Genomic DNA, 22968 nt, shown 5'->3' with positions numbered 1-22968 from the left:
TCATTTGATAATCACTGGTCTTTTACAAGTACAGAACCCTTCATTTTCTTGCAGATTTTTGAATCTCTGTACTCAACATTGTAATGTTGAATATACTGCTTTGGTATTTAAATGCATTGATTTTCCTGATACTTTTTCTGTTAATACTGTTATAAAAGCTTATGTTTGTAGTTCTGTGCCACATAATGCTGTTGTGTTCTATTTCCAAAGGCTTAAAAATGGGTTCTTGCCTAATAGTTTTACGTTCCCGCCCCTCATGAGTTCTTGTGCTAAGGCGGGTAATTTGGATTTGGGTCAGAAGTGTCATGGACAATTAATGAAAAATGGTGTTGATGGAGTTTTGCATGTTCAGAATTCTTTGGTGCATTTTTATAGTTGTTGTGGATTTATTGGTCTTGCTAGACAGGTGTTTGATGAAATGCCGCAGAGGGATGCTGTGTCTTGGAACAGCATTGTGAATGGATATGTGAAAGTGGGTGAATTAGTGGTTGCTAGGCAGTTGTTTGATGCAATGCCGGTGAGGAATTTAGTTGGGTGGAATGTCATGATGAACGGGTATTTGAATTTGAATAACCCTGGGAAGTGCCTAAAGTTGTTCCGAGAAATGGCACTGAGGGGATTGAACGGGAATGATGCGACTGTAGTTATTGTGCTTACTGCTTGTGCTCGGTCAGCTCGGATGAGAGAAGGAAAATCTGTTCACGGGTGTCTTATTAAGGTATCTAAAGATTTGAATTTGATTACTAGTACGACTTTAATCCATATGTATAGTAGATGCGGAAGAGCAGAAATTGCTCGTTTAATTTTTGATCAGATGTCGGTCAAGAACATAGTCTGCTGGAATGCAATGATTTTGGGGTATTGCATTCATGGGAACCCGAAAGATGGGCTTAGTCTGTATGCAGACTTGCTGAGTAGTAGATTACAAGGTACAGAAAAAGATCATGTTAAGAACATGAAGCAAGGTGATGGGGATCTTGTGCTTCCAGATGAAATCACATTTGTGGGTGTCTTATGCGCTTGTGCCCGTGAAGGACTGTTAGCAGAAGCAAGAACACACTTTGGCGACATGAGTGATTTGTTTGGTATAAAGCCCAATTTTGCACATTATTGGTGCATGGCTAATCTTCTGGCAGATGTTGGCCTAATGCCAGAGGCAATAAAAATACTGAAGGACATACCGGCGGAGAGCAATTTACCACTGGAATCCGCATTGTGGTCTGAATTACTTGGCTCAGCCCGCTTTGGAAGGGATGTAAGTTTAGGAGAACAAATTGCAAATAAGTTGATTGAGGAAGATCCCAAGAATTTTTGGCATTATTTGTTGCTTGTCAACATATATGCTGCAGCTGGTCGTTGGGATGAAGTAGCTCAGACAAAGAAGAGGATGAAGAAGAGAGGAATAGAAAGAACACCGGGTTGCAGTTTAAAAGACTTGAAGGAAATTGTTGACAACATGACAGAGACATAAACTGCAGGTATCTTTTTGTTAATCTAACTTGAGACATCTTTTGTATGCTAACAGTCTGATAGCTTTTCAGCATGATGTGCCTGAGTAGGACGATGCTGTATAATCAGCTTCCCCACTGTTATCACTTTTGCCCTATTATTATCGGTCCTTATTACTATTGTTAATGCAGTAATGAAGCTATTTTAAGAATCGCATGATGCTGTGCTTTGATGGTCACCTGATCTTATCAGAGTCACAGTTCTTGCCGCCAGTAGCTGGTTATTTTACCTATGGAATAGTCTTTGCTTTAAAGGAAAATCCTAGTTAGATGCATGACCTCACCCTATATGTTCAATCATATGATACATGTTCATAAAGTTTGTGTCCTACTTTCTGAGAATATATCAGCTGGGAACCTCGGAAACAGTCTCCCTGCCCTTCCAAGGTAGGGGTAAGGCTGCGTTCATCCTACCCTCCTCAGACCCCACTTGTGGGATTATACTGTGTGGTTGTTGTTGTATATCAGCTGGGAACCTAAAAGTGATACTGAAGATTGCGTGTGGGCATTCCTTTCACTGTTAAACTTACTTACTTGGGTTACTTCCTTCTTTTGTTTCCGTTGTTTGGTAAACTAATTTTTATTCATCACTTAAGACATTATCATCTATTTAGGTGAAATATGTAGATATTACTGGTTAATGGTGTTTCTTTATTGTGCAGGTATTGAAACCTTTTTTTTTGTGGTACATTTTCCAAGTCGCCAGTGTTTCTACGAACAGGCGCATATGTAAGTGGCCTCTTACATGATGTAAAATTTCGTGCTATTACTTTGTTGTAGTTTTGAATGGTAAAAGATTGAAAATTTGAGTGATATTTTACTCAATTGATTTGAGCAATTTTCTTCTCTATGTTCAATAAAAAAGAAGAAATTGATTGAATTAGTTACCCTTATCATATTTATATTTTGTAAGTGATTACTTGTCCATCTGAACCCAGTTTGAGTTGCTGTCCTCAAGTAAGAGGAAGAGCAAATATACTGTGTTTTGTGGTTAATTTAACTACTAACGCCTACTCTTTTGTCAAGTGTTGCATTTGTGCTGAAAGTTCCAATTTTGAGTTTGAGTAGACTTGGGGCAAGGACTTCCATATTACAGTCTGATATCATCAAAGTTACCTTTCTCTTTTTATTTTCATTTTTTAAACTGGAGGTAATCGAACAGAGCTAGGTATAAGCAGGCTTTTAACCATTTTAGCATCAGGAATTTGAGGAGCTAGCTTATGTTGTGTTGAATGCAACATTGAAGAACCGGTTAGACCCTCTTTTAGTCTTGCCTCCTTTTTTAATCACACCAATCCTGTTAAGTAAGTAACCACTACAAGATTAATGCTTTACTATTTCTCTAAGTTAATTCACCACAATCTTGGAAATTTTGTCCCAACTCTAAATGGGTATTCCCTATCTTAGAATTCAAATTCTTTGAGCATAATTAGATATCTTACTGCTATCTTCTTTGTTTGTACATACAGCTGTCTGTACTTCTTTGATACTTTGGGCGCTAACAATGAAGAACTTTAGAATAGAATGAGTGACATGCAGCTTCGGCGGAAGCTGTTGATGGATTTATGGCATAACTCCTCGAAACTGTCCTTCCATCAGAAGGAGCTTTGTAAAAGCTAAATATCATGGTAAAGACTTAAGAGTTATGATGGATAAGTACCTTCATGCATATGTTTTCAATATATTTGTTCTTATTTGAGATGTAATAAACTGTAGATTGTTTACCTTTGAGATCTCAGGATCCTGCTTACTATTCGTTTCTTCTCAGGGAGGCTTTACTGATGATTTCTTTACACATTTAATGTCTAGTGCTGTGCCCTTGTCTGAGAATGACTCAAAGTAGAGATATGTGGTGCTCATGGTATGCTTTACTGGTAAACTCCAACTCCCTGTTTGCATCTATTGATGATGTTTTTCTGTTATAACAATTTAAAACCGCGCTAGACATGTAGAGCTCATGGTACTTCACTGAAAAACCCCATCTTCCTATTATAACAATATTAAACTATAAAACTGCGTATAAAAAACAATATTCAACTAAAAGATGTGCTTTATGATCTCAAATCTTGACTTTTGTTTGTACAGTTAGCGAACGTGCAATTAATATTGAACTTCCCTGTTGCTGTATTGTACTTGGTTAATTTTTTATAGATTTATGATTCACAAATGATGCAGTTGTGTTTTGTTACGACATGCAGGTATGGAGGCTGGGAATGACCTCTGCACCCTCTCAATGCATGGAGTCCTAATAAACCAGAATTGGCGTGTTAGGGTATAATACTAAATAGTCATCATACATACTGGTAGATTGAAGCTTTTATAGTGGCAGTCACCTTGCTCTCTTTTTGACATTGAGAGGTTATAAAGCTTTCAAGATCCTGAGCTAGCGTGGGCAAGAAAACGCCATAGCAGGGATCTGGGCATTTCGGCTGCTACCACGTTCTTGTTGCTGCTGCTGATGAAACTTGCAGCTCCTCTTTAAGCTGCATAACATATTATTGCGCTGATTGTCCTTGCTTAGTTTGACAACAGAAGAGCAAAAGATGGGTCATTAATTTCTTTTAATAAGTCAGCAATGGGCCATTCATTTATAGTCTATTAGTGAGTTACACCCATGACTGATTATTGTTGTATCTTGATACATGAGGATCGCTCTGTGTTTATCTGCAATATTCTGCAAAGTTAATTCAGTGCATATAAATATCGCAAAGTTTACATTTCCATGTAAAAATCTGTCTTTGGATGGTGTGCTTACTGGGTATATTTTGAGTTTTGACAACTCAAAATGGGGTTAACCACTTCTTTCTTAGCAATGAAATCGCTCTAGTTGATTCTCTGAGAAACTTTTTTCCCCCTCATTTAGCCATGGTAATTTTACAACTATATAATATTTGCATTGATTTCAGTTTCTTTAACTTTAAATATATAAAATTTGCTTGTTCAAATGCATGAAACGATATAAAAGTTCAGTTTTTTTAATCTCATTTTGCCATGGTAATTTGCTTGTTAGAACAGAAAATTGTGGAACCTATAGTAAAATAAGAACAAATATGATTTTCAAATAGTAATTATGCTGGGGATAAATTGTGACAAAGAACGATCAAAATTTTAAAAAATAAAATAAGGGGAAGGGGACTACACGAGAGTGGCTAAAGTAGACATTACTAGTAATATTTTCCAGCATTCCTGATAACGATACAATTAAGAGGCATTTACTGATAAAGATATCCCAATAAAGTTATGAGGTACAGGGCATATGATTAAAAAACAATGAGACTAGAGATATAGTAACTTAATCCACAAAATACATTCGAATTATCTTTTTTGCAAATTTCAATTACTATGCTAGGGCCTACGGAACATTGGATGAACACACTTCATTTGAAATACTAAACGAAACCACCACGAAACACTTCAACTTCTTCAAAATAGCGATCCAATGAAATGCCTCATGTACAAATGGCAAAGGCTGCATACCTAACAACACAGTGCAAATGCCACGAGGATGTTCATCAATGCTTCTCCAGGAGCCACCTTTCAGCGTGAGAATTTCACTAGGTAATTTGCAACCACCTAAGCCATCCCGAATATGAAGGATCTTATACTCACCACTGGTTGAGTCATAACCCAATCCCAAACGAGAATCTCCCTCTGGTGGAAATTCTAGAGGGGGAAGTACTAACGATTCTCTTGTGGAGGGGTTCCACAGCAAAAGTATGGAGCTCTCATTATCCAAATTATCAGGAACCTCGATAACAACCAAGCCATCGCAATAACAATGGATTGTGCATCGCCATGGTTTAAGGTTTGAAGGGCAATCAAGTTTTTGTACCTTCTCAACCGGTTGAACTGATGATAAAGGAACACAATACATGGAAAATATGTTATCCTTAGGGCACATATGGTTAATAAGAAATTTTTGGGAATCTTGGTCATTCTTGGCATGATTGAGATGCTTCATCTTAAAGTAAGGCTCCAAGATCAATGTATTCCAAAATTTCGAAACGCATTTGAATCGAAGAAGAGACTGCACAGGTAGCCTACTGAGGATGTCCATAAGTACTTCCTCTTGGACGTGAGTTGCCGTGGCCTGTATTGGACAAAAAAGAGCAATCAGACAATTTGTTTCATTTTTGCTATCTACTAACTAATAATAAAGTTGAATATTTGAAGTGGAGAAAGTTGAAATTACTCCGCAATTGGCAGTGGCACCGAGTAAGAAATAGATGAGCGATGTACTTGAAGAATTTCACTCATGTTTGTTGGTGTCCAGTTTAACAAGATAACTCGGTTATGGCATAAAATTGGTGTGAAAATAAAAGGCATAAAGTTTTATGCCTTCACCGAGTTATCTTGTCAAACTGGACTCCACAAGATTGGTGTGAGAATAAAAGGCATAAATTTCTCATTGTTTTCTAGCGTGACATTATTAGTGTGACAAGGTGGGTTTCTCTGAGCAAACGAGCTCGGAATTGAGTTTCGATTGAAGGACTATGTTCGTATCATTATTTGTGACTCATAGGAACAAGAATCATCGAATTCAGAGTTCGTATGGTGGAGTTAGAGTTTTTTTAGTGAAAATAAATATTGCCGGTGCAGATGGTTCTGGTGTGCACCTTTAGCGACTCTCCAACCGCTTCTGTGGTACCGCATTTGCGGTTTACCCTCCGCTTCTATGGAAATCACTTAACGGACCAGATTCCGCATCTGTGGCCCACACTCGCATCTACGACTCCGCAGGTGCGGCCCATCTACCGCATATGCGGTTACGGACTATTCCTCTCAAATCCACTTCTGCAGCTCGCCTTCCGTACGTGTGGCACTGCACATGCGGTCTCATAGAGTTAAAAATGGTAGATTTTGATGTAATCATGGGTATGGACGGGTTGTCTTCCTGCTATGCCATGTTAGATTGTCATGCCAAGATAGTCAGGTTCCAATTTCCAAATGAAGAAGTCTTAGAGTGGAAGGGTAGTTCAGCATCGCTGGTAGGTAAGTTTATTTCAACCAAGAGTTTGTGAGTTCGAGGCACCCCAAGAGCAAGGTGTTGAGTTCTTGGAAGGAAGGATGCCGAGTGTCTATTAGAAACAACCTCTCTACCCTAGGTAAGAGGTAAGGTCTGCGTACACACTATTCTCCCCAGACCCCACTCGTAGAATTATATTACACACTACCCTCCCCAGACCCCACTTGTGGAATTAAAATATTATCTTTAATGTTGTTAATCATAACCTGGGAAAATGTCTATTTCCCAGCAAACAACAATTTAAAAACTCAATGGTAAGTAGGCAATACCACCCATAATTCAGAACTCGAACTCACCAGATCAACGTCCCTTCGATATGTGTCATCATTTGACGGCTCCACAATGTTCTTCCCAGATTTAATTTAAAAATTGTGGTTGGTTATAAAGCATAAAGTTAGGAGGTAGCTGGTGAAATAGTCGCAGAAGCAGAAAGAGATACTTTTGGAGATGTGATTGAACTTTTGGGTCGTATCTTCTCCATTGCTAATAATAATTTGATTGAAAAGATTAGTTTTTTTTTTTTGTATTTGCGACGGATTTCTTCTTCGCCTTTTGTATCTTTGGTGCAGAGCTATTATTTGCTAATTTTACCCTATTCCTCTTCTTCTTCTTCATCTTTCTTTGAATGTTAGGGCTTCTCCTATTGCTAACATTTGATTGAAAAGATTATTTTCAGTTCATGTTGGACAATAGGAATGGCAGGCGGTGCGGGGCGGGTTCTGTCTGAACCCGTGCAATTTAAATCCGCCCCGTCCCGCATAAGATTTAAACCCACATTCACCCACCCCGCACTCCACCCGCGTTCCCCCGCCCCGCCCTGCAATTTTTTTAATAATTTTTTTTTTCTGTTTTAGAAAGGTAAACTTAAATATGATTTTAGTAAAGACAACATAATGAAGAATAAGAACAGGGTCTCAATTTTCTTGGTTCTCTGGATCAACATAGTGAAGTGCAAAAACTGAAATAATGAAGCAGAAAAAAAGGAACAAAAATTTCATGTTCCTATCCATTTCTGGAAAATGTTCAATATACATGACAGTCCACTAAATATTCTTTTAGTGGTCTAGAAAATGTGATATAGTAATTTAATTGTGTAAATAAACATTTTTTAGTGGTCTAGAAAATATGACACAATAATATTCAAGAATGTGATTTAGCGATTAATGAAATCAATACAGTGAAAGAATAATCATAAAGTCTTTGGTTAAAAAATCTTAACAAAGTTTAAAAATTTGTGATGTTTTCTCATGAGCTGATTAAATAATAGTAGGCAAATTTAAAATAATGTAAAAGAAGAAAAAGAAGAAAAAGAAGTAAAAAAGAAAAGTGAAAACAAAAAAATAGGACGCCGTCGTTGATAATAGGTATAAGAAAGAAAAAAGATCTGAGGGTAATTAGGTAAAGTGACTATTAGTTCAAAAAATTAAATCCCGCCCCGCCCCGCGTTTTTTTTTTTTTAATTTAAAAATTGAACCCACCCGCACCGCAAACTCTCAAACCCGCACCGCCCCGCGAATGTTCAAACCCGCCCCGCACCCGTACCGCCCTATTACCATCCCTAGGTATGCTCCTACGATTGTTGCTGATATGAGTGATCGGGTACACCAGTTTGTTTGTGGTTTGGGGGACACTTGATAAATGAGTGCACTACAGCTTTACTAAACCAAGGAATGGATATTGCCGTATTCAAGCATATGCACAGGGTCTAGAGGATCGCAATAGGCAGCAACGAGCCAATGGAGAGCATGATAGAGGCCAGCAGAAGAGGGCGCGGTTCGCAGGTAACAGAGGAGAGATTCGAGGTGGATTTAGGCCACAGTTTCCTAGGCGTCCATCTTATCCGATAGCCAGTGCGCCACCACATCTTCAGGGACAACGACAGGATCAAACCACTTATTCTGGTCCAGGTCAGAGTTCACGGACCCCAAGTCCACATTTTAGAGGCGAGTTCAGCCAGATGAGGAGGGATATTCCAAAAACGGCTTTCCGAACTAGATATGGCCATTACAAATTCCTTGTGATGTCTTTCGGTCTTACTAATGCACCAACAGCTTTCATGGATTTGATGAATCGGGTTTTCAAGCCATTTCTAGATATATTTGTAATTGTTTTCATTGATGATATTTTGGTATATTCTCGATCAGAAGCAGAACATGAGGATCATTTGCGTGTGGTGTTGCAGACTTTGAAAAATCAGAAATTATATGCTAAATTCTCCAAATGTGAATTCTGGTTGAATTCAGTGGCTTTCCTTGGGCATATCATTTCCGATGAAGGTATTAAGGTAGATGGTCAGAAAATTGAAGCAGTACAAAATTGGCCTAGACCCACAACTCCCACGGAGGTTTGTAGTTTCTTGGGCTTAGCAGGTTACTATCAGAGATTTGTGGAGAACTTCTCTTCTATTGCTGCTCCCATGATAAAATTGACACACAAAGCCGTTAAGTTCCAATGGTCTGATGCATGTGAAGGAAGCTTTCATGAGTTGAAGAAACGCTTAACATCGACACCTGTTCTAGCACTTCCTGAGGGATTTGAAGGTTATGTGGTTTATTGTGATGCATCTAGGGTTGGATTGGGATGTGTTCTAATGCAACATGGAAAAGTTATTGCATATGCTTCGAGGCAGTTGCGGAAGCACGAATACAATTATCCGACTCATGATATTGAGTTAGCGGCTGTTATATTTGCCTTGAAAATATAGTGTCATTATCTTTATGGTGTTCATGTGGACATCTATACAGATCACAAAAGCTTACAATATATATTTAAGCAGAAAGAGTTGAACTTGAGACAAAGGAGGTGGCTTGAAATGCTGAAGGACTATGATGTGGATATTTTGTACCATCCGGGCAAAGCGAATGTGGTAGCTGATGCATTGAGTCGCAAATCCATGGGTAGCTTGAAGCATGTAGAAGCTGGGAAATTAGACATGACTAAGGAGATATATCAATTGGCTAACCTGAGGGTGCGACTACATGATACAAGTGACCAGGTTGTAGTAGTCCAAAATATTGCTAGGTCATCTCTGGTAGCTGAGGTAGAAATGCGTCAATTTGAGGATTCGAAGTTAGTCAAGATTAAAGAGAGCATCCCTTTTCAGAAGAAGCAGTTGTTCGAGCAATCTGATGATGGAATTCTAAAATATAAAGGCCGATGGTGTGTACCTAATGTTGGGGAGCTTCATAAGCAAATTATGACAGAGATGCACCAGTCTCAATACTCAGTTCATCCTGGTTCAACCAAAATGTATCATGATCTTCGTTAGCTATACTGGTGGAACGACATGAAGAGAGATATAGCCACATTTATGGCTCAATGACCCAACTGCCAGGAGGTTAAAGCTGAACACCAGAAACCTGGAGGACTTCTTCAAAATATTGAGATTCCATCTTGGAAATGGGAATCGATTAATATGGATTTCATTACAGGATTGCCCAATTCTTGCCGGAAGTTCGATTCTATTTGGGTCATTGTGGATAGGCTGACGAAATCAACTCACTTTCTTCTAGTTAGGACCACCTATTCAGCTGAAGACTATGCCAGATTGTATATCAAGGAAATAGTTCGGCTACATGGAGTTCCTCTTTCTATCATATCTGACACGTGCCCAATTTACAGCTAATTTTTGGAGGTTTTTTCAAGAAGGTTTGGGTACTCTTGTTAGCCTTAGTACAACATTTCATCCGCAGACCGACGGACAAGCCGAACGCACTATTCAGACGCTCGAAGATATGTTGCGAGCTTGTGTCTTAGACTTCAAGGGAAGTTGGGAAGATCATTTACCGCTTATTGCGTTTGCCTACAACAACAGTTATCACACTGGTATTCAGATGGCACCCTATGAGGCACTATATGGGAGGAAATGCAGATCTCCTATTGGCTAGTTTGATGTTGGCGAGACAAAGTTGCGAGGACCCGAATTGGTACAACAAGCTGTAGAAAAGGTAAAGTTGATCCAGGAAAGGTTGCGTACAGCTCAAAGCCGACAAAAATCATATTCAGAAACCGACGTCGAGACTTGGAATTTGATGTGGGAGATTGGGTATTCTAGAAAGTGTCGCCTATGAAGGGTGTAATGAGATTTGGCAAGAAGGGAAAACTTAGTCCTAGATATGTCGGGCCATATCAGATTATTCAGAGAATTGGGCGAGTAGCCTACAAACTTGACTTGCCACCGGAATTAAGCGCAATCCATCCGGTATTTCACATTTCCATGCTTCGCAAAATCTTAGGTGATCCTTCTTGCATTAGCCCTATTGAGGATATTCAAGTTACCGAGAACTTCTCATATGAAGAAACACCTGTTGCCATTCTTGACCGTCAAATCCGTAAGCTAAAGTTGTTGGTAAAATCTGAGACCTAAATCTCTACAACAACTGCTAAAAACATGAGTGAATATTTTTTCCGAAAATATTTTTTAGTATTTAGTAAGAGGCTAGAAAATATTTAGTTTTCTCACCCCTCCCCAAAGTTTTCTGTGCTCCCCTCCCCAAAAAAAAAATCCAACATTTTTAGGATTTTATTTTTTAAAAGAATTTAATTTTTTTTAAATCCCACATAAATTTGAGCTTCACAACTGAAATAGAAAATACTCTCTGTTGTTGAAAAGACACTAAATATTAGTCATATTTTAAATCTATAATTTCAAAAGCATAGTAGATTTAGGGTGTGTTTGGTATAAACAAAAATATTTTTCTAGAAAATATTTTCTTGGAAAACAAGTACAATATTTAATTAGTTGAATAAAACTTTATGGAAATCATAATAAATTTTTAATAGTGTGTAATGATAGGCAATTAAAATTGTAAAATATATAACCACGGTTGCTTAGCCATAGCTGTAATCGTGCTTAAGAGAAAGTTAGCCACAGTTACAGTAATATTGCGATAGTCTTGGTTATCAGTCTATTTAGCCACAGTTGATCATGGCTGATTATTACTGAAATTTGTCATAAAATTATTCAATAAGGAATTTGATTCAAAAAGCCTTTTATGTATTTATGTGAAATAAAAAGAGGTTTTACTCTGGCATAACCTTACCTGTTTGTGATAAAAGCATTGACTTAGTTGTTCTCATTAAAGCTTGCTGCCCTCTCCCAAGGAGATGAGGGCAATAAAGTGCACATGCCGAATAATTTGTATCCTTTCCACTCTATTCATACGTATCCACCTACAACAACAACAACAACAATTCAGTATAATCCCACTTAGTAGGGTTTGAGGAGGGTAGTGTGTATGCAGACCTTACCCCTACCCTGGGGTAGAGAGGCTGTTTCCAAATAGACCCCGGCATCCTTCCCTCCAAGAACTTCCCACCTTGCTCTTGGGGAGACTCGAACTCACAACCTCTTATAAATATCTCTTATACAGACATATAAGTCTGTATAAGTCTTATAAATACTCATACGTATCCACCTATCAAAAAAAATATCTCTTATACAGACATATAAGTCTTTAACTAGACTATACGATTAAGTTGTTACTGGACTAAAACCTCAGTTACCAGTTATTTGAATTGCCTTTTTTCCTTTTTGTTCTAGTGTCAATTTGTAAGTTGCTGGTTTCATAGGTGGCTTAAGGGTAAGGTTAGTAAAGCCTTTGCTTTAGGCCCAAAAAATTGTTAATAGTAAAATAGGTAATAATATTTTGACTTAAACAATTTTAAACTTTGTAGAAAAAAGTATAAAATCCATGTAAAAAAGGTTTTAAAAAAACAAAGACTATTTACTTTTTAACATAAGAAATATTCTAGAACTTCGAATTAAACTACTCACTATTAGCAATTAAAGTTTTTTAGTTTTTTACATCAAGATCCAAGGTAAGTATTGCAAACATATGACTAACATCTTATTAACTTGAGTTAAGCTTTGATAATATAAATGATAATAATAGTACTAAATGAAGCTAAAAGTCATATATCTTGTATGAATATTATTATATAAATAAGTACAGAAGGAAAAAAGACAATATCAAAGTTTTTGCATATAAGTATAGGTGTATAAAATTTAGATTCTTATTAAAATTCGAATTTAGGCCACTAAATTCGTTAAGCCGTCCTTGGCTGGTTTATGTACAGCCAGGAGTGCTCAACTTTTACTTCGTTAGTAATCCTAAAAGCTCCATGATAGCATATACAAAAACAACTTCATTAGTTTAAACCTAGGGAAAGGGTGGAGGTTTCGTTGGATGGGGCGAGGGCACAGACCAGCAATCTAAGAGCTTAGCTTATGTAGAAACTATAAGGAGGAAAACTGCACTTTGAGGTGTTATTATTTTGAATCCCTTTCAATCAGGAAACTACAGAATCATCAGAATACCATGAAGATCTTGTAATTCATTAATAGTACATGAATATAGAATTATTTTTACATAACTTTTCTTAAATTCAGAGGCGGATTCAGAATTTGGGTATTCCGGGTGCCAAGCAAAAGGAAAACAATTTTTTTAAAAAAAATTCTTGTTCATATTTGCTACAGAGAAAATGAGAAGCGGATGCCTACTTTCAACGAGGAAGAGGTTGCATGGCTACAGAAGGTTTTTTATGTCACACATTTATTGTAATACTCCTCAAATTTATAAAAGTTTCAAGATACGCTAATTATAGAACTAAATTATTATTATTACTATTATTTTTATCTTACCTATAGTGAAATATATGTATGTATATGTATATATATGTATGTATATACACTTAAATAATTGAATAATTTTAATATTGTTAATTATTAAAGGTGGATATCATTAATTAGTAGTAAAGTCACAAAAGAAAAAGAAAAAGTAGGTTGAAAACAAATAAAATAATTAAAAAAAAAAAACAAAAGGCTTAAAGCCTTGGAATAAGAATGAGCGTATTCTCATTCAGAAAGGCAAGAAGCCTATTTCGAACAAACAAGGAAATAAAGAGGCGCAGAACACATACGCGCGGGTAGGAACATAGGCGGACAGAAATTGCAGCGAAAAATCCTAGGGTTCTTCATAACTCACTTATTCTTGAACTCAGGCATGTAAAATCCCCTATTGTCAATTACCCTAAAGTAGTAATAGGTAAGATTGAATAGCTAATTCCCTTCTTCCTCTATATCATCAATAAATTTCATATTTAAGTGTAGTACTCTAAAAATTGATTAGAATGCACTAGTTATTGTAGAATCCATTGTTTGACTGGTGTCAGTTGGGCTGAGACCTACGTATTGGCTCGAGAAGTTTTGAGGTGAGTTGATACAACCCTTTACTAAAGTGGTTTAACTCACAAAAGCACGCATACAAGGTGTTTGATGAATTGCTTAAAAGAGTTTATCTTTATTTAATTAGAGCGAGTGAGTACCCATTAATTTAGAATTGTTCGAGCAAAAGTTTAGATGATCTATTATGCTATATGTGCTTAAATTTTCAGATTTTTGTGTTATTCTTATATGTTATTTTCATGTTGAAATTATGAAGAAGAAAGAATCTTTAGAAATATTTTTATATGTTTATTCCATTCTTATGTCATGCTTTACATTTAAGGACACCAATATGAGCATGTACATAATGTTCTATAAAGAAAAGATTTAGACTTGAAAAGTCACAAGAAGAAGTTTTAGAAAGAAATTTTTTTTGGGGAGTATCCTTTATTGTGAGAAGGGGTCATCGTCCAGGCCGAGGGTCCTGACCAAGGCGTTGACTTCCTGAAACTACTTATGCCAAAGTACGGAGCACACGAGCCGAGGGTCTCGTTGCTGAGAATTTACTTAGCCATGCTAAGGTATGATACATGAGCGTTATGAAGCGAGTGACACCTCGTGGATTGGGCCTATTCGATCAGGTTGGGATCGAACCCGTGCCGATCACACGATGACTGAGACAGAATTAAGTCAGGATAGTTGGAACTCCCAAAGTATAAAGTGAAGCAATTTTTTTTTAAAGAAAGAAAAAGAAAATAATTTCTTTTAGAATATTCATAACTTGCTATTATGCAATTATTTTAGAATTATTCTTATAAGCTTTATATTTTACATGCATTTAGAACCTTTTCTCATAATGTATATATTATTAAGGTTTCTCCCCCTGCTGTTGAGACTCACTGAGTATAATGGATGGTACTGACGTTCTCTTTTGGGAACCTACATTGGTCTGCGGTACAACGTAGGAACCGGATTTGCAGGCGAGCAGGCTACGAGTTAGGACTTCCTTCCCTTCTAGTGATATTGGTGAGCTCCGCTTTTGTTCGTGGAGTATTCCTTAGAGTCATTTTCATTTAGCTATTTCTTTGTTTATTTAGAGAACTGGCCAGGAAATCTCATGTCCTGAGCAGTGCGTCAGTTTATCAGTAGAAGTTTCATAGACATAGTCGTTGGGTTAAGATTCAGAAGTTTTTGATAATAACTTAACAGTATTTCATTGGTTAGAGTAAAATAAATCATCTTATCATTTATTTTAGTTTGGCACACTTGATTCACCTTGAAGAACAAACTTCAACCACGTTTACTTTGAAATTACATAAAACTTCTACCAGAATTTCATTATACAAAATAAATCAAAAGTATTTGGTTAGAGTAATGCCTTGTTGCATATAAAGTTTGGAATTATAATAGATTTGATAAGCAGAGATGGTTCGCTCAGTCATGCTTAGTGATCGAGTGCCGGTCCCGGCTTGTTCAGAAAATGGGTCGTGACAAACTTGGTATCAGAGCCTCAGGTTTATGGAGTCCTAGGGGTCTATGAAGCCGTATTAGTAGAGTCTTGTTTATGGGTATGAAGTGCGCCATACTTATAAACAGGAGGCTACAAGCATTTAGGAAAAATCTCATTTTTTTTTCATACTTTAGATCGTGCAGTAGATCCTACATCTAAGAAATTATCTAATGTATTTGTTTCTCCAAAACTCGCAGAAATGGATCGTACTCGCAACTCTGACACCGACACTCAGGATGCTGCTCAAGAAACTATTGCTACTATCGTGGCTCAAGGCAGAACGAAAAAGGCTCGAACTCAGAAAAGGAAAGGTAAATCCACAAGGGGGATTCAAGTACCCCAGGTTGAACATGAAGAAGGGGTGGAGCATGATGAGCAAGTACCTCAAGATCCAATGCCACCCCCAACAGCAGCTCCGACTCAAACAACTATTTCCCCAGAGGTCAACAGTGCTATGGAGATGTTTAAGGCCTTTATGGCCAACCAGAACGAGAAAAGAGATAAGATTCCACCTCAAACAAATAGACAGAACAATTCTGAGTCCTAAAGAGTGAATGAATTTTTGAAGTTGAGTTCTCCAGTGTTCCATGGTTCTATAGTTGATGAAGATCCAATTATGGATGGAGGTGTTAAGAAAGCCCTCCGCGTGATGAAAGCATTTGATGACAACGCTGTGGAGCTGGCTGCTTACCAGCTTAGAGATGTGGCTGGCGTTTGGTTTGAGATGTGGGAAAAAGAGAGAGATGAAGATGATGGTCCACCTACTTGGGAAGAATTTGAAGAGGCCTTCATAGCTAACTTCATCCCAGAATAGGATACGGCAGCTAAGGCTACAAAGTTCTAACAGCTCAAGCAAGGGAATAAAAGTGTGCAAGAGTACTATATGGACTTCATAAGGTTAGCTAAGCATGCTCCTCACATGGTTAAGACAGAAAAAGCAAAGATTCGCAGGTTTGTTGGCGGTTTGGCTTACCACATTAAGGATATGACATCAGCTGCAGCGATAGGAATGACAACTTGCTCATCTGTTATGGGGTTCGCCAAGCACTTAGAAAAAGACAGACAACAAAGGAGAGAAGATAAAGAGCATAACAAGAAATCCCGGACAACGGGCAGGTTTAATGGTACATCCAGCGGAGGCGGAAGGGATTCCTCTAATAAGGAGTCATTAGCACCACCTCAGTCCAGTCATCAGTCAGGTGGTGGGTCTTCCTTCAGACGTACTCAGAGTTATGGAAATCAGTCTCGCCAGAATCAGAATTTTAGGACATCATCCTCACATAGCCAGAGTCATGCTGAGCAACATTCACACCAGCAAGGTATTTGTGGAACATGTAAGCAGCAACATTCAGGTCAGTGCAAGCTCGGGTTTCATGGTTGCTACCATTGTGGATACTGATGACGTCCAAATCCACCGCTAAAAAGCAATAGACATGGTCGCATGCAATATAATTTACCCAACTATGAGTCGGGATCGAATCCCATAGAGAACAATGTGTAGGCAATTAGGAATGTAAGAAAATTATCGCTAGTCGCGCAGTGCCAAACACTAAGAATTTTGGTTGAAAATTGTTTTTATATCTAAAATGCGGAAATGTAAACTAACCTAGAAAGCAAGTAAAATGATCAATGGCTACAAGTATGAAAGCATCGGGAATTACACTCAAGTAACGATCCAATGTATTTCACGATTTTACAAATATGAGCGAGTTTATGTTAATTAGCCACGGATAATAATTCTTAATTAGCTTCTTCCGAAGACTAACAAGACTTCCTAATTGAATTATCCCTAATCACAATTAGAAGATTAAGCACACCCGAAAGGCTACAAGTAGTTCAATCCTATCCCTAGGTAGAATCTATAAAATGAGGGTTAACGCCTCAAGTTCTTGTTAATTAATCTTTCCCAACCCCAAACTATTTTTCCCAAAATCAATTCGGAGTTAATGGGCGAGTACTAGGGTTAGCTAATCCCTTTGGAAACATTAAAGAACAAGAATAATTAAAGTAACAACAACTCACTTCATAAATATAGAGAAATCATTCAATACATAAGCACAACAAGGTATAAAATCCACACTTTAATTATGCATATTCCCATAAACAAGATTTAAGTGTTGGATAAAATACTACACACTTAGATAAACAATACAAAACAAGGAAATGAAGAAATAAACATAAATGGATAAGCAAATCTTAACCACAAGCCTTAATCTTCAAGACCCAAGTGTGCTTGTGCAAAACCCTAGCTTCAAACTTGTTCTCTCTAGTCTCTATGGACTGAAAATAAGCAAAAGATCCTCAAAATATCTGCTTGGACGAGTATAAAACTCATTTTGGGTGAGCAAATGTGAAATGACAATTTTGCCCGGGCCTGATGCACTGTTTCCGCATCTGCGTAAAAGTAACCGCAGATGCGGTTCCGCAAAAGCGGAAAAGCCATCGCAAAAGCGGAAATCCTCCATGCTGTCAGTGATCGCAAAAGCGGAAAATCCGCAGAAGCAAAATTTCAACCGCAGAAGCGGTTGTAGCCTATTCCCCCAAATCCGCATAAGCGATCGAAAATCCGCAGAAGCGGACGTCGCTTCTGCGTCCAATCTTCCGCAGAAGCGGAAATCACTGGAGGTTTTGCATGGTTTCATCTTCTTTTTGCTCAATTCCACTTCCATTCGATTCAAACCACTTCGTAGCATCATTTACCTGAAAATCTAACAATAACCACCATAAACAACCTCATTGTATAATTAAAAGGACATAAAAGTTAAGGAAAAGAGGCTAGAATGAGTGGTAAAATCACCACTCATCAACACCCCCAACTTAAAGCTTTTGCTTGTCCTCAAGCAAATCAAAACCAAAACTTCAATGAGGATTCACTATTTAAAACACAAGTGGTATCGCCATTACTTACATAACACATTCTCCAATTTAAACACCATACTAATGGATTTGGTTGGTACTAACAATTAGGCTCGAGTATGCACATCTTTCCCGAATAACTCCCTCATAAAGAAAAACAACTTCAAGAATGTGCAAGGGAGTTCAAGAATAATCAAGTGATCAACATAAGCCTCAAGAAGTGACTCAAACGCACTAGTCAACTAAAAATTGGTCACTTTGCTCTATTTCACCAATCTTTCCTAATTCATGTGCCCTCACAAGGAAGAAAGTCCCAAAATCACTATATTTACAATACAACATAAGGGACAAATTTTTCAAGAACACTCACTCTCACAAAGAACTTCAAGTGTTACAACATTTCATACCATAGGCTTGCCCTTATTTAATTCATCGCTTATTCAAGAATGCTCGGTTGGAGGTCTCATAAGGACTTTTTAAGCTTGTAATGTAGGTTTAGGAAAGGGTTGGATAGACATTTGGGCACAAGTGACTTTACTCACTACTCACACTTTTCCATTCTTTTGCACTTTGCTCCTTTTCAAACCCCCATAGCCTCACTTTCATTTAGTTCCCAATATAGAACCACCTCATCTACCTCTTCTAATTTTTATTCAAGACTCCGTACTTTTATATATATACACATATTTTATTTTTTATTTTTTATTTTTATATACACCTATTTTTCATCTCTTTTTTTCCCCCTCTTTTGGAGCTTGAATACTTAAACAAACATTTTTGAGGCATGGGTCCTAAACTCACCATACAACCTTACCAATCTCTCCTTCGACACCACCCCCAACTTAGGCTTTTAGCCTCATTCTCAATGTTCAAAGAGGGACGGGTTCAAGAGAGGGAATTATTTTTCAAAAGGGAAAAGGTTTGTAATGAGTTGGCCAAAGAAAAAGGTTTAAAGGCTCAAATTAGGTATTAGTGATATTATTTATGCAAAGGTAGGCTTGAAAGGCTAACGAGGTTTTGTAAATACAACAAAGAATGCCCAAGATCATTCCTCCAACCAAACATACTATCATTAGCATTGAAAAACCAACCGGGCAAGTTCTAGATGATAGAAGTAAACACAAGATTTATTTGAACAAACACTAACACACATGGCACATGAACTAATCAAGATGGATTAATGTTGTTTTCTAATAATGATATTTAGAGCAATATTTGAACTAGTAGGTAAAGAGTCACTAAAAGAGCCAAAACTTTATCACAAGAATTATTTTGCCCCAAGCACTTACTTGTTTTAAGTACAAAATTACCAATTTTTGGAGGGGTATTCTTAATTTACAATTTACATACTTAAGTACAAAATTACCAATTTTTGGAGGGGTATTCTTAATTTACAATTTACATACAAGAGACTAATATTCTTAGTACCAAATAATCCAAAAGCCTCATTCTAGCAAAACAAGACTAACTCCCTTAAGAAAGTTATCAATCTATCCATCATCGGGAAAAGTCACCCGGTTCACTTCAAAAGTATTCCTTGGGAAAGAACCGTAGCATGAACAAAACCCAAGGAAATTTTATTTAAAGAAATGAAAATAAAAGAAAAGAAAACTACTATAAAGTATACTAAAATAAAAGAAGCTAATACTACTACAAAGGAAAAAAATATAAGCTAATAAGAAGAAACATAAATAATGAAAGCAAAATACAAACACAAACACGACTAATCAAACCAAGCCCGACAAGGGCACCTGCTGCATATACTAGCCCGGCAAGGGCACACAAGGTACAGAACAACATAATCACAAGCCCGGCGAGGGCATACAGTATCCACAACATAAACATAAGCCCGGCAAGGGCACATAATCTCAAAATATGAATACAGTACACAATGCCACCCCAACTAAAACATTGCAGTGTCCTCACTGCACAATATAGAATATAAAGCGTAAAAAGTTTGAGGGTCTCCCTGAGGTCTGCATCAGTCATGCATCAGACTAGCAGACTGTGGGAGGACGGCTGATCAATGCTGAGCTGCACTCGTGGCTCCATCATCATCTGTCTCCTCATCATCATCATCATCATCATCGCCACCATCACTAGCAGACTGTGAAAGGAATGAATACTCCGCACTATCGTCTTCTGCTGCCACTGGAATCTTTGCATCTGGTTGTCCCCACTTGAAAATGGCTTTGATGCCTCTCCACATCTTGACCATGAATTTGTTCTTTTTCTTGTTCTTCTTCTTCTCCTTCTGAAAGTTCGCCTGAAGGTCAGCATGGGCCTTGGCCAAAGTGGCATAGGCTCCCTCCAGTTTGGTCACTGATGCTGTCATTTTCTTCATGTTCTCTTCCTGGCGTTTTTTAGCATCCAAGTAACCCTGCATATCTTCCCTGGAGAAGTAAGAAGGGCCAGGCTGTGAGGAGGAGGGCACACTCGGAAGCTGCGATACTAACTCCTTAATTGATTGAAGCTCGGAGTTAAGTATCCCGAATGGCCCTTGAGGGGCTGACTCTGAACCTGTGGCTGTGGAAGTGACTTTCCTCTTTTTGCTTTTGACCACAGTTCCCTCTCCGGTCACTCTCAAGGGGTGGAAAGGTTTGTCAGCTGGCAACCAACGATCGGTGGGGCAGATGGCAACCTCTGCTCGGGTGCATAGTCTTGTAATCAGTGAGGGGAACATCAACCCTGCATCCTTCTCTCTCGAGTACTCTCTCAAGTACTGCCTCATCTCCTGAAGAATGAAGTACCCCACATTCACCTGAATACCATCTAGAATGCATGCTATGATCAGTGCCCGGGTGTAGGAGACATCGGAGACATTTCAACATGGACAGACTCTGTTACTGATGATATGCAGCCACCTTTTGGCCTCGGCGGTGAAGTCAATTGATTTCAGCCCCTTTCTTTTGTTTCCCCGTTTCTCCCTCAAGTGCGGAGGGAAAAGTTTGGATACGAGCCACTCTCCATTATCACAGTTATTTTTCTCTTGTGCCGGCTCCAAGTTTGGGATTCCAAGGGTGTCATTGATGTATTCAATCCCAAATCTCACCATTCGTCCTCTGATTATGATTTGTGGATCGTCAAAGTTCGTACGCCTAAGATTGGCGTAGAACTCGCGAACCCACATTTCATTGGCCTCGCAAGGAGTGGCGATGAAACAGGACCATCCGGATGAATAAAGCCGGGCATGGAAGTCAGGAAGCTTTTCGGCCAGTTTATCCTCAAGGATCCCCTTTTCAGGAATGATCTTTTTATGGACGAGGTCGTCCAAATATCGGCACTCACATGAAGCAGACATGAAGCGCGACTCGTCATAAGGCTCCTAAATCTCTTCCTGAATTTCTTGGCGTGATCCGCTTGGGTTCGGGTCCATTTTTGAATTGAAACACCTACAAAGAATCAACACAATATCAGTCAGACAATAGAATTATGTTAAGCAATTTAAAACACTGCATTTGAGCCAAAAAATTAGGTTGAACGGGTCCGGGAGGCACTGTTTGCAAACACACTGTTTTTGTGAAATCTGGGCAGTTTCCGCTTCTGCGGAACTTGAGTCGCAGAAGCGGTATCGCTTTTGCGGTGAAAAAGCCGCTTCTGCGGTTCTTGAGCTATTGGACTGTTTGACTTTTCGCTTCTGCGGAAGTCCAACCGCTTCTGCGGTTTTCACTGTTCTTCTGAGAAATCACTGCCCAGTTGATTTTCAATTTATTTTGCCATTTCAACCAAATTTTGGCATCAAAATAAAAAATTAATGCAAGACATCAGAACATGATTCAACGGGGACCAAATTTGTGCCGCCTCGCACAAGATTTTCACTCAAGCATTGTGTCGAACACTTTGCGAGCGATTTAGTATGAACCCTTCTTCACACAAATTGGGGTACTCAAGACTTCCCCCAATTTTGTTCTATCTTATCAGCACACAAACGTTTACACTCAACCAAATCCTCACTTCCTAAAGCTAGCAACAAGAATCCAAAACAAAAAAAATAAGAAAAAGAAGAGAACATCAAATAAAATAGAAGAAAAAGAAAATTTCTGTTGTACTTGAGCATTTGAGAATGAGAAGTGAGAGATGAGCATTGAGAAGAGGATACGGAAGATAATACCTGAACTCGTGCAAGAAAAATCAATTTACTAGCAAGCTTGATGAATTTTTGGAGAAATATTCGTTCTTTGGGGAGTTAGGAGCCAGAAATTCAAGCTTATAAGTTAGTGTTTCTAATTTTTGTAAGTTATTCAGTTCTACATTAGTAATTTATATATATTCAATAAATTTTTTAAGACAAATACAAAATTTCAACCAAAATTACTGTATTCGGCCGAACCTGCTCTCGGTACTCTAGCTCCGTCCCTACTGCCTTACTAGCACTTCGTGCTGCCCTGCCCTGCCCTATCCCATTTCCATTTCTAGACTTCTCGCATGTATAACCAAACATATATATATATTCTATACTCCCAATAAACTACTTGACTTTTAGCTGCCATGTGTGCATAATCCACAAATATCATTTAAGCTTGATGAATTTTTGGAGAAATATTCGTTCTTGGGGAGTTAGGGCAGGGAGACGCAGTATTGTTGGTTTTGAGCAAATGAACGTTCAAAAATCTTTAATGAATTTTAAAACCTGATCGACTTCCGCTTTTGCGGAAGTGAAGCCGCTTCTGCGGTGCTGCGTCAGCGGTTTTGGGACCGCTTCTGTGTTAACAGTCGCTTTTGCGGTTGGGCTTGTCGCTTCTGAGAGACCGCTGATGCGGTCAAAAAGTCGCATATGCGGTTTTAGCAGAGATTTCGTGAACAGTATTTGCAGCTACTGGTTTTTGCCATCCGGACCACTTCGACACGTGCAAATCAACTCCAAAAAATCTAAAACTTGGCAGATTAGTCAAAAATAATATTC

The 22968-nt window shown here is 38.2% G+C and overlaps 3 protein-coding genes across 11 annotated transcripts; 1 reads left to right on the top strand and 2 right to left on the bottom strand.

Moving 5' to 3' along the window:
- On the top strand, positions 1-4239 carry LOC107761976 (pentatricopeptide repeat-containing protein At3g51320; the record flags this gene model as incomplete). Of its 8 annotated transcripts, none has more annotated exon segments than XM_075228587.1 (6): positions 1-1478; positions 2171-2237; positions 2687-2759; positions 2978-3136; positions 3277-3382; positions 3707-4239. In XM_075228587.1, a coding segment is annotated over 1 exon segment (1471 nt), but the record flags the coding sequence as incomplete, so codon positions are not given.
- A 430-nt stretch (positions 4240-4669) lies between these two features.
- LOC142168377 (putative F-box protein At4g38870) lies at positions 4670-5765 on the bottom strand. Its single transcript, XM_075229059.1, has 2 exons — positions 5748-5765; positions 4670-5655 (listed from the first exon to the last, which is right to left on the bottom strand). Exons 1-2 carry the CDS (start codon positions 5763-5765, stop codon positions 4861-4863), a joined length of 813 nt encoding a protein of 270 aa, XP_075085160.1. The 3' UTR covers positions 4670-4860.
- A 14027-nt stretch (positions 5766-19792) lies between these two features.
- On the bottom strand, positions 19793-22652 carry LOC107761975 (uncharacterized). Of its 2 annotated transcripts, none has more exons than XM_016580272.2 (2): positions 22396-22652; positions 19793-21457 (listed from the first exon to the last, which is right to left on the bottom strand). In XM_016580272.2, exon 2 carries the CDS (start codon positions 20794-20796, stop codon positions 20089-20091), a length of 708 nt encoding a protein of 235 aa, XP_016435758.1. In that variant the 5' UTR covers positions 20797-21457; positions 22396-22652; the 3' UTR covers positions 19793-20088. The 2 variants fall into 2 exon arrangements, with proteins under 2 accessions (XP_016435758.1, XP_016435759.1); XM_016580273.2 differs by lacking the exon at positions 22396-22652 and adding an exon at positions 22177-22375.
- Between the last annotated feature and the right edge of the window lie 316 nt (positions 22653-22968).

Source organism: Nicotiana tabacum, chromosome 13, assembly GCF_000715075.1.
Source record: "Nicotiana tabacum cultivar K326 chromosome 13, ASM71507v2, whole genome shotgun sequence".
NCBI classification, from domain to species: domain Eukaryota; kingdom Viridiplantae; phylum Streptophyta; class Magnoliopsida; order Solanales; family Solanaceae; genus Nicotiana; species Nicotiana tabacum.
This window is presented reverse-complemented; position numbering and strand designations above follow the sequence as displayed.

Excerpts from the sequence above, each read along its gene's own strand:
- LOC107761975 (XM_016580272.2), bottom strand. The coding sequence starts at position 20,796 with ATGAGGCAGTACTTGAGAGAGTACTCGAGAGAGAAGGATGCAGGGTTG.